The 20,084-nt window shown below is 40.8% G+C and overlaps 1 protein-coding gene across 2 annotated transcripts in view; it reads right to left on the minus strand.

The window, feature by feature from the left end:
• Positions 1 to 267: 267 nt before the first annotated feature.
• The window catches only part of sh3gl2a (SH3 domain containing GRB2 like 2a, endophilin A1), a 49,548-nt gene continuing 29,731 nt past the window's right edge, over positions 268 to 20,084 (minus strand). Inside the window, exons 2-10 of one of the 2 annotated variants that reach the window (XM_071203566.1) lie at positions 11,366 to 11,434; positions 10,105 to 10,177; positions 9,019 to 9,162; positions 8,608 to 8,741; positions 8,365 to 8,523; positions 7,038 to 7,141; positions 6,248 to 6,363; positions 4,830 to 4,844; positions 3,006 to 4,681 (exon numbers count right to left, since the gene is read on the minus strand). In XM_071203566.1, coding sequence (XP_071059667.1) covers positions 4,446 to 4,681; positions 4,830 to 4,844; positions 6,248 to 6,363; positions 7,038 to 7,141; positions 8,365 to 8,523; positions 8,608 to 8,741; positions 9,019 to 9,162; positions 10,105 to 10,177; positions 11,366 to 11,434 — 1,050 coding nt within the window. In that variant the 3' untranslated portion in view covers positions 3,006 to 4,445. Of the gene's footprint in view, positions 2,846 to 3,005; positions 4,682 to 4,829; positions 4,845 to 6,247; positions 6,364 to 7,037; positions 7,142 to 8,364; positions 8,524 to 8,607; positions 8,742 to 9,018; positions 9,163 to 10,104; positions 10,178 to 11,365; positions 11,435 to 20,084 lie in introns of those variants that run through there. The other variant, XM_034086885.2, reaches the window with a different exon arrangement.

Here is a 20,084-nt window from a genome sequence, read left to right on the forward strand (position 1 = left end):
TTTTTTATGCTGTATGGATTCTAGCAAGAGTACATGAAAGAATCCACCAGAAAAATTAATAATGCATCTATGTTCTTCCCTGCATGCTGAGCAAGTCCCCGCTGTGTGTTCTCCATATTCAGAAAACAACAGCCAAAGTGTTGATGTAAAATAGACGTTAAGGAAATGAGTTTTACATTTAGCAAGAAGCTAAATTATTAGTAATCTTCATAACAGATTTCTTTAGCTAATATCTAGAGGTGTGTGAACAGAAAGGGGTCGGAGCAATAACCATTTCTTCGTATTTATTTGAATAAATTACATTGACTTATCACATTGTTTTCTTTACATCAAGCATACAGTCTTAGAATCCAGTGCAAGAATAAAATAAAACAACAGAAAACCAACAAATAAAACAAAAAACAATCCAAAGACAATCATGTGCAGCACAGAGAATCCCTCCTTTCACATTGCTTTTGGATAATATACTGTATATATACATCTATACTGTATGTGTATACTTTTGTCACAGTTACAAAAATAAGATACGTTACTGTAGATGCGCGACTATACACACAAGGTGAAAACAAAACACAGAAAAGCTGTACAGTCCTCATTGAGGGCAAAGATACACACGATTGTTAAAAAAAGTGAAAGAGATAAAGAAGGAAGGCATTGTTTTGCCTTTTACAAAATAAATAAATAAATAAATACATTACCTTTAAACTGTTTAACCTTTAATTCTTCCCCTGCCAACAAATATACTGTCTGTTAATGTTGTGCTTCCCTTAAAAAAAACACTTAATATGGGTTTTAGTTGATTTTGCATCGTTTATTGTAATCCTACTGAATATAATGAACTGGTCTTTTGATTAAAGAGACATCCATGTTTCTTTTAATGTGGAACACTGTCAGAAACAGTATATCTTAAACACCTCAGCATTCGAGGTCCTCTGAAACCCCGTCCATAACATTTACCAAACCCCTCCCCCAAAGCACACAGACTACATTACTACAAGATGGGTGAGAAAATATTCTTTACTTCTGCACAGATTATGCTGCAGAAGTAGTACATTGTAGATATTGCAGGAAATAAATCCCTGGGGGATGACGTGTGCACAACAGCACCTATCTGCTCTGACTATAACATGTACTGTAATAACTGAGAGTTTTAGATTATCTTAAAGAAGGGGAGAGAAAATCCCACACAATACTGCACACACCCATAAAGCCGGTGAGGGGAAACACGATGTTTATAATCTTGCAGTTTTTCAGAGGTCTAACAAGACATGAAAAGGGTTAACAAGCGGCTTTAAGTCGTTATTATGTTGCAGAAAGGAGGTTTTAGTGTAAATTGCATCATTCCAATTAATAAAAAATGTCCAACAAGACAAAAATAAATAATTTCTCATTCTGTTCAGACGTTTTTTGCACTCCTGTCTAGTTTTGTCCTAATCGTTGGCTCATAGACTGCTAAACTACAGAATACTATCGGGAGTAGTAGGGATGCAGTAAAAAGAGCTACGTCTTCATCTGCAGAAGAAACAGTTGCCCCAACGAGCAGTTAAGTCTTATAAGTTATTATATCACAATACACCGACCATTTTTCACACAAGCTGCTGATAAAATACACGTTGGAGGATTTGAAACTTATGCACCATAGTTTTCTTACATCACTTCAAACTGTTTAAACTTCACAACTTGTGTTTTTGCAAATCATGTCATCACTCCACTAATCACTGGCTCAGATAGGTAATGTCACATACTCAAGAATACAGCTTTCCCTCCTGATAAAAATACCAAAGAACTAGAGATTGCGAAGCTTCACCATGCGGCGTCGAACAGATTCACCGACATCTCGCTGTCTGGGAATCCTGAAGCTAAAGTTGGCGTTGACTCTGGTTTTAGCAGGTAACTTTGGTATCTAAATCACATATAACCAATTACGTGCACATGTTAATATTTTCAAAAATAAAAATACAATAGGTAATCTTGGTTGTTAGTTATCAACTAGATAAATGTAGTCTACAACCTTTGTCAAAACTCTGTATGGTTAATATGGAGGACATCATGAGGATGCCGAAAGACGACTACCATTAAAAAGAGGACTGCTCAAAACAGAACAAAATGAGCTCAACATATTTTTTCGTAAGATAAAACGTTAAACACTTGAAACCATGCTTGACCTAAAGTCTCTAACAAACATGAAGCACGTGGACCTTTTTTTTTGTCTTAGTATGTGAGAGAAAAGTATCTATCTACTGAAGAGGTTTCCACAAAGTACAGTGAATGAGAGAAAATTGTGATTTTGAAACGCTGCCCTGGATATCATGACGGACTGACAGCCAACTCAAACCGAGACAAAAGCCGGGACAGCAATGGATAAAACGACTCCGTGAGCCTGAACGCACCTCCTGGGATACGGGGGAAGCAACGACATAAACGCAGATGTTTCCTCACTTAAAGTCTTTACGCTCAATCGGTGCATACTTGCTTTAATACTTCGTGTTTTGTTGCTGTTTTGACTCCTTTAGGTGGAGTACAGGATGTTGGTAGGAATGTTAAGGGGAAAAGGTTAGTGGGAATACTTAGAGAAGGGAGGACTGGAGATCTGGAGATCAAGGATCTTTTTCGCCATCGTTGCAGATACAGCTGGTAGCAGTGACGTCTTAGTGGGGCAGCGGCACCAGGATATCCACATAGTTGATGGGGAAGAAGCCGGAGTTGCCGTGCAGCATCCCCTCGTACCAGTTGTCATCGATCTTATTGGTCAGGGTGATGATATCGCCTTCCTTGAAGCCTAGCTCACCTTCGTTCTCGGGGTCAAAATCGTACAGTGCACGACAGCAGGGCTGGTCCAGCGGGGCTGGAGATAAGGAGAAGAAAATAAAGGTTAGATCAGAGAATAGAGGCAAGAGATACGGTGCCGCATGCAGATTAGAGATATAAGGATTGCTGTAGAAAGGCTCACCTGGAGACCTGGCTGAAAGAGGGAAAGGGAAGAGGAAGAAGAGGAGGAGACAAAGCAAAGGAGACACAAAGCATGACTATCAGTGACCGGAATATATCAACGAGGCATCCAATTTTTAAAGGAATAGTTCTACATTTTCAGGAATATGCCTTATACGCCCGGCAAGCTTAGCATTAAGTCTGGAAATGGGAGGAAACATGTCTTATATACTGTAATGTAGGTGCATTGAAGCGACTATGCACTTTTTAATGGAGGTTGGACAATTAACAAGACTTATTGCCTTCCTTGTTTCTAGGAAAACCGAAACATATTTCGGGTTTTGATAAAGCATTAACATCACCTCTGTATCATTTCCAAACAGCAACCTCCAGGGTTATGCATTAAAGCCAATGTGGAAGTGCCAAAAACTGCAGTTACTCGAGCGGCCATTTGAGGCTGTGTCCTAAGGAAGCAATTTCTATTAGACCTCCATGTAAAATGGCCAACTTTACAGCAGATATAACATGTTTAAGCATGGTACGAAAACAGTTTTGATCTCTATAGCTAACATGTAATGGAATTTTTGATATAACTCATCTCATTAGGTCTTAAATGTATGCATTATTAGAGGCGTTTCTGCTTTGAGTTACAGCTGGGTGCCGCCTCAGGTTGCTAATAGTTTGCTGTCTGCGCTGTTGTGAGACACGGCCCTATCTCAATATCACTGTTGATGCCCATTTTGTGATTGTGTCCGGGAGGTACACGAAGGCATCACGGCAAAGATGGCGACGACCGGAGAGGCCCACTTTTTGCTTCACTACGGCATGTCTATGGGCGACGTCACAGAGACTACATTTGTGTTATATAAAGTGTTTATTGCTTGATGAAGTTTGTGTTTTAAGTTAAAAGACTCTATTGCCCCTTGTGGCAAACAACAACTTCAACGGTTCTCAACAAAGCTTAAGTACCATGTGTTGGATGATAGCCTGGCTTCGTCCAACGGTAACTAATCCCACCTACCAGCACCTCTAAGGCTCACTAATGAACACGTTCCATTTTGTTTGTTTAAGCTGTACCAAACCATGTTTAAAAATACAATTCACACATCCCAAAATGCTGTGCTATTCCTTTAAAAATAAGAGAAAGATGAACAATTTGAAAGAAAACGGGGTCAAAAGAGAAACCAGGCGTTAGACAGAAACAGAAATGCAGACAAAAATACACTTCCACAAAAGTCCAAGGAAGGATAACAATAATGTGGAGAGTGAGATTGTGCATCCCTTTCCAAGTCCCCTTTGCTCACCTGGAGATCTTGCTGCAAAGGGTAAAGAAAAAAGATAAGGTGAAATAAGTGCCGAAGCTTTACGTTTCTTTGTTCGATGGGTAAGTGATGAAATGATGGGTAAGTACAGCAGGCGGAGAAAGGAAAAGGTCAAACAAAACAAGAAGAAATACACGTTTGACGATGACTTGGCAGAGAAGGCGGACTGACAAAGAAACAGGAGGGTAGGACGGATCAGAAAACTGACAAGAGAACAAAACAGAAACTGCAAATGCTCGTCCGCTGGTAAAGCTTTTCATTGTTTCTGTAGGTCGAGCACTCTTTGTGCGGCGAGCGGACGGCACTTGTTTTTCTGCTGTTAATTTGTACCATTTGTAACAATGAGAGATGGACACAGAAACGACGAAGTGACGGAGGAGATACTGTTGTATCTCTCCAGGGATTCTTTTTTGTCTCACCTGGAGATACTGCTGTAAAAGAGGGAAGAGGAAACAACACAAGAGGGAGGAGGGGAGAAATAAGCAGTAGACATATTGAGTTTCAAGTGTAAATGAAAAAATAAAATGTATGAGCACACAGACAGAAAACGTGTTGACAGAGAAGTTTGACCTGGCTCACCTGGAGACCTCGGCCCTGGGAGATTAAACACAATCACAAAGGGAAAAGACAAGAGCGCAGAGTTGCATTAACTAGTTCTGGATTGATGGATATTACGTTCAGAAAAGGTATTAATGAAACGGTGGGAACGGAAAGAGCTGAGGAAAAAAAGATACAATTAGGAATCACCATAAATTCTCAAATATTTGCCTTTTTCATTTATCCCTAATGTGGAGAGCAGATAACTAGTATCCTGTTTTACAAGATATTTGTATGGAAAGCGAATTACGTAGAAGCCGGAAGTACGTCTCAGACCCTAGTGCATGTAGCCTATGATGTTTCTTTAAGGCTACTAAAAAACACTTGCAATTTCTTCTTTAAGATTGAAGGGGCCCTATTATGCTCATTTTCAGATTCATTTTTGTATATTGTGCCTCTGCTGTGACATGTTGACATGTTGGCTTTAATGTTCAAACAGGTCTTTATTTTTCTAATACTGCCCAGTCTGCTCTGATTGGTTAGCTGGCCGGCTCTGTTGTGAGTGGTCAACCGCTTAGAGATTCCCACCCCTTAGCCTATCATGTACAATGTGTTGGAGCACTAGTTTAAGCCTTTAACATAATGTCTATCATTGTGTATTTATGTTTGTCCATACTAATACTTGTTATTGGGCGACTCTGTCTCTTAGAAAAACAAGAACTCAATGGCACTGTTTAGATTAAAGTATAACTATATATGATCATATTTTGGTAAGACACCTTTCTCTTTTTGCAACTTTTATTAATTATTCAAACCGTTAGCTGTTTATCCAAAAGAAGAAAAAAACAAAACTACAATGAATTCTGGCATTAAAAGGCTTCTTGCACTTAATCATTTATTTTTACTGGAAGGTATTTGTTGTGAAAGTGGAAAGGTTGTATTTCAGTAGAGTGATATTAAGAAACTAAAGTCACAGACTAAAATATATCGGTGGAAATTATGAATATGTTGTATATATATATACTAATAAAGGACTGGCTTATCTAAAGCCAGTTGAGTAGCACTTGAAACGATTGGCTCTTTGAAACCTGATGTTCTTATATGATTCTGTTTTCTTCAAGGTTGTGTCTTCCTGGTCGAATGTACTTATTGTAAGTCGCTTTGGATAAAAGCGTCAGCTAAATGCAATGTAATGTAATGTAATGTAATGTTGTACTGGTTAAATATATTGTGTAAATGTCACCAACTAACACCAGTTCTGGCTTTTGTTTGAGAATTTATGGTGCAAATTAAAAACATAGAAAGGTTGTTAAAGGAAAGAAGATCATGAATTGAAAGTAGACAATAAATGACCCTTTACAGTCAAAATACATTTACAAATGGTTGTTGTTGATATCAGTAGATACAGCATCACATGATGCACAGTCGCTGTTTCTGAGTGAATGTCCTCTAGTTCTCACCTGGAGAGCGAGCATTGTGGATGCCTCCATTGTGGTTCTCACTGATGGAGAAGTCCAGAGACGTCCGGGCTTTAGGAGCATACTCTTTCCTCGGTTTGACAGAAGTATCCTTTATCCTGCAGTAAAGTAAAAAACACAGAATCCATCAAGCCACTAATAATATAGATCCACACGAACCACAGTGTGTTTCTGGGGCAATGTGACATTTGAAAATACTGGGTGTAAATTGTCGTGTCAAGTTATCCTATAATCATTTAAAACATAGTGCTGTACTCAGATTGCCTTTTACACTGTTACATTGTGCTTTTCGTCTTGTATGTGTTTAACAGAGGCACATGTTAAGGATTTGCACTTCAGGAGGGCAAAAGGAAGTGTGAAAGGGGGATATGCAAAAGGTAACAACGAGGGGGTTTTATGGTTAAATGGTGGGGATTGATATACTTTATTAATCCCTCGTGGGGAAATTGTTTCTCTGCATTTGACCCATCCTAGTGTTAGGAGCAGTGGGCTGCCATTTTGAACGGCGCCCGGGGAGCAGTGTAGGGAACGGTGCCTTGCTCAGGGACACCTCGGTAGCACTTGGTCTTTCCGGGACTTGAACTGGTGACCTTCCAGTTGCCAAGCCAAGGATGTTTAGATAATGCCTAAGGGAATTTAAGGGTGGGACCAGTTGGCTATTCTCTCTTTCTGGGTTCAAAGCCATTTTACTCTTAGAGAATAAAGTTGCTCTCTTCCTGCATTTGAGATCCACTTCACTTGTACATTGACTTTGGACACAGGAAGTACTAACCGCTCGTCGATCTTGCTTGAGAGCTGTGTGAGGATCTCAGCGGCGCGGCTGTGGTACTCCACCTGAGCGTGCACCAGAGCAGCCAGCTGGCTCACCTGCTCGATCTGTGAGAGAGGAGCACCGTTACACACTGACGCCATGATCACCTGTGAGGAGGATAGTTGAACGAGAGAGTCTGCACACACCCCGTCGCAGACTGAAAACTCAGCTGTTGCCACCTGCACGTAGCACCGAGAAAGGATTTGGCTTTAAGTGAAGCTATTGCAGTCGCACTTAATCTGGTTGGGTTTATAGATAGGTAACGTACCTGCAGGATTCTTGCTTTAGAGTTTGTTCCTTCATGGTTGAATGCACTTATTGTAATTAGCTTTCAACACTTTTGGATTGATGAATGTAATGTAATGATTGTTTCTGAGCCCTTGACTCAAAGTTCCTATAACGCAGATAAATACAAATAATGTGTTCTTAGAGAATTAACAGCAAAAACACGCAGGACAAACTGGTATAGCAAGTAAGTGGTTAATTATTATTTCATGTCTTTACACAGAACATCTATTGCATGACTGTTGTTACTCAAACTGCGCTTTCTTTCATTTCGCTGGGTTTCTTTTGAGAAGTTTTTCAATGTCTGTTGCAAACAGACGGCGTCATATTCTGTACAAACCGTAGGCAGAGGCTGAGTTGTGATTTTGGGCTGTATAATCAACATGTCATTGATTGATGGACTAACACATACTGGCTGGAAGTTGTCAGTTAACTCAGTAGGACTAACATCTTGCCGCTGTTGTGAAGTATTTGGTAGCATCGAGAGCTTTGTCAGTAGATGATATTTGCACAGGAATTGTATATGTATTTCAGTGTGGACGAGAAGACCCTTAAATGCTCGTGAAAAAAGGTAATCTGCAATTCAATGACAACTGGACAGAACTTGATCTGCAGAGGAAGATGCGTAATATGATAGAAAGCTCCAGAACACCAACTCATCGACCCTGTGGTGAGATTTGTTTGTACGCCTATAGGATAAACTAATATTTCTTAAAGTAGTAGCAGAAGAAGTTGAAGAATTGTAATGGTTTTAGGGACACAAAACTCACAATGCCTTAAAGACAATGACTTGCTTTGTTACGTTGTTATTCTATGTGTATAAAATGTATCAGGCAGCAAAGGGTATTAATGGAGTCGTTTTACAAATTGGTTATAAATGCTGCCATAGCAACAGAAGAAAGTGTAGATAGTCCAGCATATCATACAGTTGGCAGACTAAACAAAACAAACCAAAAGGTAGAGTAAGTCTGAGGGAAAGGGACAGGTGATGAAAACATCTTACGTCGCTCTCGATCAGGTTGAACATGCTCTGCTCAGCGATCTCCTTGGAGTCGTCGAATTTCTCCAGGGCCTGTTTGAGCTCGTCGTCTGTGCATTTGCCCTGGCGCTTCTTCTTATAGTCAAAGTCCAGACGACGACCCTCCATCTTCTTCAGGTGATGCTGCAAATGGAGGAGAGTAAGGATATAAATACGAGTCACAGATCAAGAGGTTTCTTAGGTAACTGCTTGTTTTTGCATCCGTACCTGAATCTCCTTCAGATCCTTTTCGTGGAGGTTCTGCATGGGGTCGATGAAGTTCTGCTTGACCTCGATGTCCAGAGCGTCCTTCACCTCTCCGAGCTCACGCATGGCTTCCCCAGCTTCAATCAGAGCACCGCCTGAAGAGTAAAGACTTATTTAGACACTGACACAGAACACATGTATATTACAGTCACTCTCTCATTCAAATCCACAGACCATTTTGAAGCAGGTATTTCTCTTTCATGCCACCGCTGGTGAACTAAATAACAACTCTAGTCAGAACAATAGGCTCATGCATATTTAATAGCTTTGTTAGGAGTCCTTGAGGGAATAAAGTGATGCCACTTTGTTCTCGTGAAGCTAAACAAAGAGTGTTATCCTCTCTAACAGGAGCTTTAATGTGCTGCTGCTCACCGAAGTTAGACTCCTCTCCGAGCTCCCGGCCAAACCGCTGCATGGACTCTCCCAGGATGGCCTCGGTCTGCGTGTAGCCCGGACCCTTCTCCTGTCCCCGCATACGGGACATGGAGTTTATCATGCTCATCTTGGCTCTGGTGGCTGGGAAGAAAGAGCACTAATGAAACCAAACACCACTGCTCTAACAATTGGAGATTTAAGATTCAAAGGCTTTATTGTCATATAAGAGCGACAGTGCAGTTGTTGGAAATGAAAATCATATAATATACTTGAGACCATAAGAAATACTATACATAATATACAGGTGCAAATAAAATGCAGCAATAAGTAAGCTATGTACATGTCAGATAGAATAAGCTAAAACAGAACATTGAGGCCATGTTTTAAAACGATGCCGACAAAGTAAAATATTACAAATGTTTGAAGTAATTTCTTAGTCTGACTGCGGTGTGTTTTGATCCATACGGATAATGTATGTGATGGGACACGTCGTGTAGTACAATGTCTGAACATATTTAGTTGTAGACACAGTTTAAAAGGCTATTGATCATCCAGAGGAAACCTTTTACATCAACTCTGTGTGATCACACTCATTGATGCCAAACAAGTCAAGCTGCTCTGTATCAAACCTTGAACCTGACGTAGACTGTAAATGAATATAAGTGAATATAAGTGAAAATAAAACGAACTTTATCCTGGTGGGTATCTGTGTGTACAGAGGCTGCAATTCCCTCTGACACCTTTACTTAGCTGTGCCTGACTCAGCCTTTCCCCTCTGCCTCAGGCTTTCTTTTTGCATGCTGTGCTGTTAAATTACCACAAAGCGTAAGTAGTGAAAGATGTGTTCAATCTGTAAATCACACCTGCTGCGCTGAATCACACGGGTCCAAACATATCTTGTTTTCAATTAAATGATTATATGACATTTAAAACAGTCCTCAAAGCTGTGTGTCGGCGTAAATGGTACATGGTGTATTTTGGGAATGTTTTTCAGATCTTCTTTTATTACTATGTTAATTGCTTTTAGGAGAATAGCCTAACGTCTGACACAATAAATCACAGTGTCACCCTGCCTGTCATCACCTGGGTTCGGCTGCAGATACTCAGTAGTCTTCGTCATGATGTCCAGCACTGCCCGAGCGGTGGTGTCCATTTTCTGTAAAGCAGAATGTAAAACAACATGTAGAGACAGAAACAAGCTGCAGCGGTAACAGTTGTCTAAAAAGACGGTGGTAGAAACACAAACAGGTAATGGCTGAAAGCATCGTGGGAGAATAGAGACAAATTCCTTTATGCATTGAGTGCAGTGAGAGAAACACCAGATAAGAGAAGGTGTTGTTTTGTTCTGAAGCGTGAGAGAGGCGGGCAGAGCGAGAGCGGCCTGTGATGTTCTTGTTTAGTGCGTCGAGACTCGAGTGCTCCCAGCAGCTCTGTAACACTCAGCCTCTCTCTCTGCAGCACACTGCAACCACTGAGAGATACACACGCAGCATCACGTATAACCATGCAGTCTGTGGTTAAGCACACATGCACTGATATGATAAATGATATTAAGCAAACAGTCATGCCAACATTAATTACACTGTAATCGGAGTTTTTTTCATTTGAACTGTATTGTCATACTATATCTTAGATATTTATCTTAAGTGTATTTGAAGTGTACTAAGTGTTATGTCCGTAACCTGTATTTAAATCAGGCTTTGTAATTAATTGAGTGACCGAGATCATGTAAGTGTATTTCAAGTGTACTATGTATTCATTTATTGAGCTGTACTTAAATCAGGTTTTACAATGTGTGACTGATAGAGATCATGCAATGTTATTATGTGTTTATTGATTGTTATGAACCTGCCTGAGGACCACAGACGGACATTAGCTATTAGCTATAATCTGGCATATTGCATCTCTTCTCTTTGCTGAGATTAATGTTTTTGTATGCATGGTCCTTCTATAAATAAATACATATATATATTTGTGGTGATGCTCAAAATACACAAGTACTCACATTTACACATACATAAAGATAATATGGCTCAGAAATTGATTTTTTAGGAAAAGTGATGTGGGCCATCAATGTATGCGAGCATTCACTGTTGACTCCCCATTACGAGCAACAACATGTGTGCAATTTATTAATATTTTAGATTTACTAAAACTGTGCTGAGAAATCTTTGTGATGGTTCTTTGCGTTTGATCTTCTAATAAGTTGTAAGCAGTTTTCCAACATGACAGCAAGTGATAAATAAAAGTCCAACAAGATTTTAAAGATCTTTCTTGAAAACTAATAACAAGATAAAGCGTGAGTTTTCTTTCCTAAGTGATAATGCAAAGATTTCAGACTTACCTTCTCCATTTCAGTGAAGTCGTCATCGAGCTTCGTTCCTTCTGCCCCTCCAACTTTCTCACTCACTTTCTGCAAAACAGATAAAACACGTTTGTTAGAAAAGCTTGAATCCGCTTGACAAAATGATGTGAAAATATGAAACACTGCGAATTCCAGAAAGGTCAATCCATTTCTACAATGCTCAAAACTGAAATGAAGTCGTGCCAAAGTATCATCAAAAGAACTTCATCTTAAATATCACACATACTCCGCAGAGATCCAACGAATAAACAAAATCCCTTTGATTAGAAATTGTACGATTCCTTTCTGAGACTGTGTCTGTTAAAATGGAATTGCTTATATAATTATATTATGTACGCACACTGAACTGTAGTCCGACACACAGGTTTATGAGATAATAAGGAACTAATCAGATGTTGCCCTTTATTAAATGACATGCTAAGTGACTTGACACAAGAAAGTGGTTTCCCCCGTCAGCATGTGCAGAGTGAATCAGTCTGTGTGCAGCAGGTCACAGGCTCTCTACTAAGATAATGTTTCCGACAACATGCACACACATATCAGCCTGACCTTGTGCTTCATAGAGCAGAACCCCATTTCATTAATGATTATACTTTGATGTGAGCCTCACCTCTCACTGCATCAACACCGGTGCTCGCAGATAAAACAATGCAAGTGTCACTTCACATCAGTGTTAATGATCTTAAGGAGGTTTGAACTGACATGAATGAGGTGTGTGTATTAGGGATCGACCGATATGGCCTTTTCAAGGCCGATACCGATTATTAATAATCAAGGAGACCGATAACCGATATTTGGAACCGATATACATTTGCAGTAAAATCAGAAAATCTTGGTGTCACAATGTAGAATAACACAAACTCCAACGAAACTCAACACAACTTCTTTGAAATGCATTTAAGCATATTATGTTTAATTAACTTTTAAACATCTTACAACTGGTTTCCTCTCTGTGCCCTTTTCTTTAGTGCAGCCATCTGCAATGAGTTAGAGAGAGACAAGAAGTGGGGCTGCAGGCTGACATGCTTAACTAACAATAATGCTTGATTTATTATATCAAAACAATGCCTAGCATAAAATCCCAATAAACTGCTAGCAACTGCAAAACACTAGTGCTAGCTAATGTTTTGCAAACTATTAAAAGTGAGGCTATTACAGTAGACCTAACGTTAGTCTAGTAGCCTCACTTCTAATATTTTGCTAAACATTTGCTAGATACATGTGCTTCACATATCAACCTGAAAAACTGCGAGGCTCCACTCGCAGCCCCCCCCCCCCCCCCTCCGCACCGAGACGCTGCACGCACCCCCAACTCTGACTGACTTCCCGCGTCCCTGTGTAACTGGGAAACTGATAGAATTGGATCATAAGATCGTGGTGTTTTTGCAACTTCAGCATAGGGGATAGGGATGTTTATTGAACTTCGGTTTAACACATGTATGGCTCTGCCGCTCAGCGCTGCTGCTGCTTGCATCTGTGCGTCTGTGTCTGCGTTCTTTCGCACCTGCCTGTAATCTGAGAAGGTCCCGCCTCTCTGGCTGGCTCCCGCCCGGAAATCTTCAGTGTTGATTGACACTTGAGTAATATCAGATAACGCTGTGGGCGGGACATTGCTCGTGTACACAGAGTGGTGACTGCAGCCAGAGAAACGACCGCATCAGAGCCAAAGTTTTATCGGCAATTTGATAAAAAAAATGCCGATACCGATAATCGGTCAAATGCGGAATATCGGCCCCTAGTGTGTATGTGTGTAGAACTGCCACACTATTGTTATAGCAGAATATATTTATTTCAAAGGTAGAGAGCCCTTACTATTAAACAAACACTGTCTTCTTGTCTTGTTCAAATGTCAAGTCAAGTTCTGGGCAGTACAGACACATATTGAATGTTTTTATCTAAGAATGGTGCATTTGAATTGTTTTTAGACGACTGAAAAGATAGATATAAGGTTCAGTATTAAAGAAAGTAAAAATAGAGATGTTTGTATAGCAGACATATGCTTTCACTTCTTATTCATCCTGTGAAGCCTCAGATAAACTCCTCATGGATATATTCAAGATTCAAAAGGCATAAAGCATATTCACAATAGTGCAAATACCTCAATGGTGCAACTAAAAATGTAAAATAAAGTAGTAAAATAAACTGTGCACATATAAATTAAAATCAAAAACTGGTTTGTCAACAGATTATGTGCTATAAATAAATGGGATATTACAGAGCTGAGAACCCTTTTATATATTTGTACCAACATATTTGTATGCATACACACACACACCCCTCAGTCTAGACTCGACAGGCAGTGTCCGACCTCAGGCAGGACAGGGTCAGGCTCAGCAATGCAGAGATTCTCCATCACTGCAGCAGCAGAGGAAGAGATGGAGAATGGGCAGCAACAAGCTGAGAGCGCTGGACATGGCACAAGTCCACGTGCGCAGATATATAAACATAACTCCTGTGGGCTCCTGTCCTCCCCCTGTCTCTCCCCGGCTTATAATATTTGCAGCTCTGCCACCGTGCCGCTCCAGTCTGTGATGTAACCAGATGGCTTGAGGGGCCAGAAATCGGACACATCCAGGCCAGACAAGCCCCTCAGAGGATGGGCTGCAGGGAGGGGAAACTTTCAGGGACCGTCACGACGCGTGACTAAAGGATCCATGAAAGCTAAGGTCATTGTGAAGTCTTTCCTCGAGTGAAACAATGACAAATCACATGGTGCAGTTTTTATATCTTTCATCTTTTCCCGGGATGTCATTTTCTTCTATTGTCAAACTATTAAAACATCCTGAAATAGGGAGGAAGATTAAGCGAGTTAAAGAATAGCGGGGGCAGAGCGTGATTGGTGACAGAGTGAGTGCGGGGGTTATGTTATAAGAAATAAGCCGCACAAGTTTATGCAGCGTAAGACTTTCTGAGGATTGGTGCTCTCCAGTCTGATTCATCCGAGCAAAAAGTGTCTTCTTATCACACACACACACACACACACACACACACACACACACACACACACACACACACACACACACACACACACACACACACACACACACACACACACACACACACACACACACACACACACACACACACACACACACACACACACACACACACACACACACACACACACACACACACACACACACACACACACACACACACACACACACACACACACACACACACACACACACACACACACACACACACACACACACACACACACACACACACACACACACAGTCTGAGTCCTGCAGCGAGCCACACTTCCTGTCAGTCGCTTCATCACATCACTACAATGTCTTCAAATCATCCTTGAGCTTGTTGCCATGGAGACAGCTACCTGAATTATCAGGTGCTGTGTTTTTTTTTTTGTCGTGTGTGTGTGCATCCTTTTCTTCTGTCAAACCTGATGCTCACAGACCAAAAAGACACACGAGCTGTTACATACTGTATAGAGGTGTTCGTATCAGATGTTTGGCTGTAAAATAACACGGCGCACCGTCAACGTGTGACACGGTCCGTGTTCATCGCGTGTGAGATGCATCTGTGCCACCACGAGACGAACATAGTGACACTTCTGGTGTTCATCCAAGCCGTCTAATCACATACTGAACTGCATCACACCTGGGCGGGCGGTTACATGTGCATTACCACTTGGTCTGATCCACATACGTGATGTGAATGCACAGACAGCTCCTCTGGATAGAATCTGGTGAATACATTTCACCTTGACACACAGGCTCCATGAATCAACTGCGCTGATGTATTGACGGAGAGAAGGGTAACATCAAAGAGAGGTTTCTTTTTTCTTGTTTAGCCCTTATTAGTATTTTTTTATTTCAACAGAATGAACCAGTGAGTCATGGCTGTGCCTAATGACACAGTCACTATTTTGGTGTTGCTGGAGGATATTAGCAATTATAATTTTCCCTACAGAGAGAATTACTCCGATGTTCTGACCCAAGATGGTGATTAATGTTTCACACCAGGTTGAACAGAGAGAAAAAGGCTTACAAATGACTGACATTTATATAACAACTATTACATGTATGCAGGGAGCTTTGCATCCAACATCGTACATTAACCTGTTAATTGATGACTGTAACTCGAAAGAAACTGATGTCTAAATCTCTCAATGTTATCAGGAATACAAAATAAATCTGCCCCCTTGACCAGGATCTACTACAACGTGAAATGGGTTCTTCCTGTGGCCGTGCATCACCCTGTCATCAAAGTTGAATTAAATTTGGCCAGTACAACAAACTGAACTGAAAACAGGTTGTTACAAATCAGGGCTGCGTTTAGCCATCATGATGTTTTCAATTCATCTTAAAACATGTTGTCAATGACGCTTGGAATTCTGGAAAATTAAGAAAAACGTCATTTATCACATCGTTTGTTTTAATCTACCAAGTGTCCAGAAACCAAATATATTGAGTTTATAATCACATTTGACAAATACATACTAGAAATCCTCATTATTGAAAAGCTAGAACTGGGAAGAATGACTAAAACCATTAATTAAATACCAAAACCGCTAAAATCACATTTCCTACCAACAGCCATTACATTTTATTTGATTATAACTGCCGTATAAATGATCAAACATGTTACCTCCTCCACAATTCTTCTTGCCCACTCAGCCCACATGGGCAGATGAAGATGGAATCATTAGCAGAAAACCTGAGCGAGTTGCCAGACATTTTCCGACTGAACTCGACCACATATTGTTCCTCACACAGCTTCACATTTCCGCCTCTGAATCATGGCCTATTTTGGGACGGGAAACAGCCCCTTAAGCACTTTCGATAATTACCCCATGAACACCTACATGCATCAAAATGTAGGTCCTCAGTAATCAGCAAGTAAACCTGCAGGTAGAAAGTAATACCTCCGTCGCACAAACATGTCATTTGCTGGTACTTGGAGTAAGAGCATCAGCAGTGTTTCTGACAAACGATGGAGATACGAGTGACGCAGGACGACTCCCTTCACACAGCATTCAAACCTCTGGATTCAGCCATATTTGATCTGTGCCTCTCTGTGTGTCCCACATCTCTGAAGCCCTTAGCTTAGGGAGTCGAGGGAGTCAGCCACTTATTTCTTAAGCTAAATGGATGAAAAACAACTCAGCCAAGTGGTGCCCGGGTATATCCAGGCGGCGGAAGAGCAACTGAATGAATAAAAATGGGCTGTTGGTGGCTGCTTTCAGTAAGTGGAGCAGCACTGCTGTGCATGCCGCTGCCCATGGCTGCTGTCAACGCACGCTCAAGCCCAGACACCAGAGAGGAGAGCAAAGACAGAGTGAGTGTTGTGCTTTCAGGGCTGCAAGCTGAGGAGACGGCAGTGATGAAGGGAGATGCATGCCAAGAAAAAGCACACACACACTCAGAGACACTAAAGGACTGTATAGCATGTCACAGCCAATAACAGCGGCACTGATGATTGATCCTCTACTCGCTGTGAGTAACACACCTCGCCAAGAAATCTAAACAGCAACGTCACGGTGATTTTTCACATTACTGATTGGTTTTTGTCCCCCCCATTATCTGTCCCCTCATTTCTCCAGCCATCACTCTCTCTCTCTCTCTCTCTCCGCCCTCCCATTTCTCTCCCTCCCTGCAGGGGAAGGACACAACAAGGTGAACGGCACAGCAGTGTGAAGGGAACCTTGAAGGGATGAGTAAAATGCACAGTTGGCTGCTGGGAAATAACAGCAGTTGCATAGATTATATGTAATCTGGGACGTCGCAGGCTGCTACGTCACACACAGAGCACTCGTAGTGGTGAAGGCTCATAAATGGACATGCAGCGGATTCGTGATACTGATAGACAAAGAGGCAGGGGTAAGGTTTCACTGCAGGGCTGCAACCGTGTGATTCCTAACACGCTGCAGCCTTCGCACACTAATATGATTTCATTTTCGGATCCCCCTCAAGAGCTTTTACAATATCTAGTCTGCTTTGAATAATAATTTGTGCTCAATGTGTTTTTCCCCCCAAAAAAACGCCCAAAGACCTTGTCGAAATATCTACTACCTCGTTATAAAATCCAGAATATATGAACATACAAATATTGTTTATTTCAAAAGTTAAACGACTCAACAAAAATGTCCGCCGCTTTTAAAACCACTCGTGAGTGCTGGAAAATCACTTGCTTTCAAAATCCTGCTCATCCTCGTCTTGGACTGAGATTTAAGGTAAGCGTAGAGAATTTTTTGTGTCCTACAAAAAACCTTTTATGTCAAACTCTGTATTTAATGTACGTCATTCCGCACAATGAAGCTCAACAAACCAAGTGAAGAGACAACTAGCAAGAAACCCATTTTGACTGGAGGGGAACTTTGACAATGTGCAGGGAGGAAGGAAGCCGAAAGCACTCCGGGTACAAAAGAAGGAAGAAGGAACGAAAGCTGAAATCCAATTAAGTCAGGAGGATAGATGGAAACACGAGAATAAGCGCAGCTAAAAGTAAATATAAAAGGGTCTACAGCAATACTAGTGTACAAAAAGGCTCACAAAAACAATGTTAACATTTCGATGAACAGCTGATGATATGTTAACAATGTTCCCTATCTCAAGTTAGCATATTAACATGTTCTTATCAAAGGAAATGTCATTGGATTTACAGGCATTTGGAGCTTCAATAGAGGGTTATTACAACAATTAATCCTGAGTGGCATGAATGCCGGAACCGAAGTCCATGGCAATCCATTTAACACAGGTTGATACAGTTCACGTGAGTGTCTGTACAGATTATCCTAATGATGCTTTCAATGAAACAGAGATATTTCTATCAGGATCAAAGAGGTGGACCGAGCAAATGAATATATAACTCTAATTACACTCAGAAAACCTTGATGACTAGTTCATATAATGAATAAGATATCTCTCCTTACTCTCTCCAGCTGGCCTGCACGTAACCCAAATCAGACCAGATGAAATACTCTAAATGTGGAGCGGAAGTAACCCAGAGATTTAGCTAGAGGCTGCCGCACATCCTCCCCTGTGTGTTTGTCCCAAAATCTCTTGCATCATCGCATGGGCCAGACAGCGGAGCATCCCGACATGCTCTCACGGCCGATCTCTAAACGGCACATCAGCATTCAGAGGCTCAGGTGACTAAACGAGGTGTGTTAAAGCGGCCAATCAGCGTCATGTAAGGTCGGCCTTAAAGTGCATTTACTGCTCAGGCGGATTCTGTCTGGTCAACTTTGTCAAGTCATGACTGATCTAAATGGAAAGCTAAACAAAGGTTCAAATTGATTACTCTTCTTCCCTATTTGCTTACTCATGGATGCGTCTACAATGACAGTTTTCACCCACATTATAAGCATATATATCCACATAATGAGCATATATATCCACATTATAAGCATATATATCCACATTATAAGCATATATATCCACATAATGAGCATATATATCCACATTATAAGCATATATATCCACATAATGAGCATATATATCCACATTATAAGCATATATATCCACATTATAAGCATATATATCCACATAATAAGCATATATATCCACATTGTAAGCATATATATCCACATAATAAGCATATATATCCACATTATAAGCATATATATCCACATTATAAGCATATATATCCACATTATAAGGGCAGAGGTCAAAAGTAAATAACCCGTGCAGCTTCGGTACTGAGATTATGAAAGTTTTGGAAGAATTGGTGAATCTTAAAACCACGATATAAACTTACTTTACTTCACTTTGCCTTTATTGAAAAGTACGATGACTGATCAAAACTACTGATCCATAAAATACCTGCACATAATATTACAATTCATTTCAACTTCAACACAATTCACGGTCAATGTAATGTTGTTTTAAAGTGTGTAAATAGATAGATAGATAGATTCAACTTATTGTCATTACGTAGTACAGGTACTATGTAACGAAACGCTTTCTCTGCATTTGACCCACCCTAGTGTTAGGAGCAGTGGGCTGCCATTATGAATGGCGCCCGGGGAGCAGTGCTCAGGGACACCTCGGTAGCACTTGGTCTTTCCGGGACTTGAACTGGTGACCTTCCAGTTGCCAAGCCAAGTCCCTATGGACTTCGCCACCACCGCCCTAAATCTAAACACTTATCATATTAATGATAGATATTTTAAGAAATACTGAGAGCTGAGAGCTGAAGGGCGAGAAGATACTGTAAGGGAGATTAGAATCAAATCATTTGAGGTACAAAAAGACGAGATTAATGGTTTTATTTCACATCGTCAGTTAAGAAATGTTTGATTTAAAAAAAGCTTTTCAGGTTGAAAAGAATAAAGAAATTCACCATTTCAATCTCTTGGTGTGATTTAGATGAGCAGATTGATACAGCTCTCATGTGTAGTGCTATCAATCTATCAATCAATATTAATGGCAAAACAAGTGGGATAAATGTATTTCGCTTGACGTTCCAGAAAAGAAAAAAATCTATGTTATTGAAAGACTGCTCTCGACTCTAAGGGTTTCAGCGAACACTGATAGATGTTGTCATTTCTCCTTCTGTCCCTACAACAGCAAACCATTAGCAGGTATTGGATCCCACTCTGGTGTGTTGAATCAGCAGAAAGAATTCACCTGCAGGCCGACAGTCTTTCCTTCTCGACAAAGAGCCCGCACAGACCAATGGAGCACTGCTGGCCACAGGAGAGTTGGGACAGCAGGGTTTTACACCTGT

The sequence above is a fragment of the Pseudochaenichthys georgianus genome, chromosome 1 (genome assembly GCF_902827115.2).
Source record: "Pseudochaenichthys georgianus chromosome 1, fPseGeo1.2, whole genome shotgun sequence".
NCBI lineage: Eukaryota > Metazoa > Chordata > Actinopteri > Perciformes > Channichthyidae > Pseudochaenichthys > Pseudochaenichthys georgianus.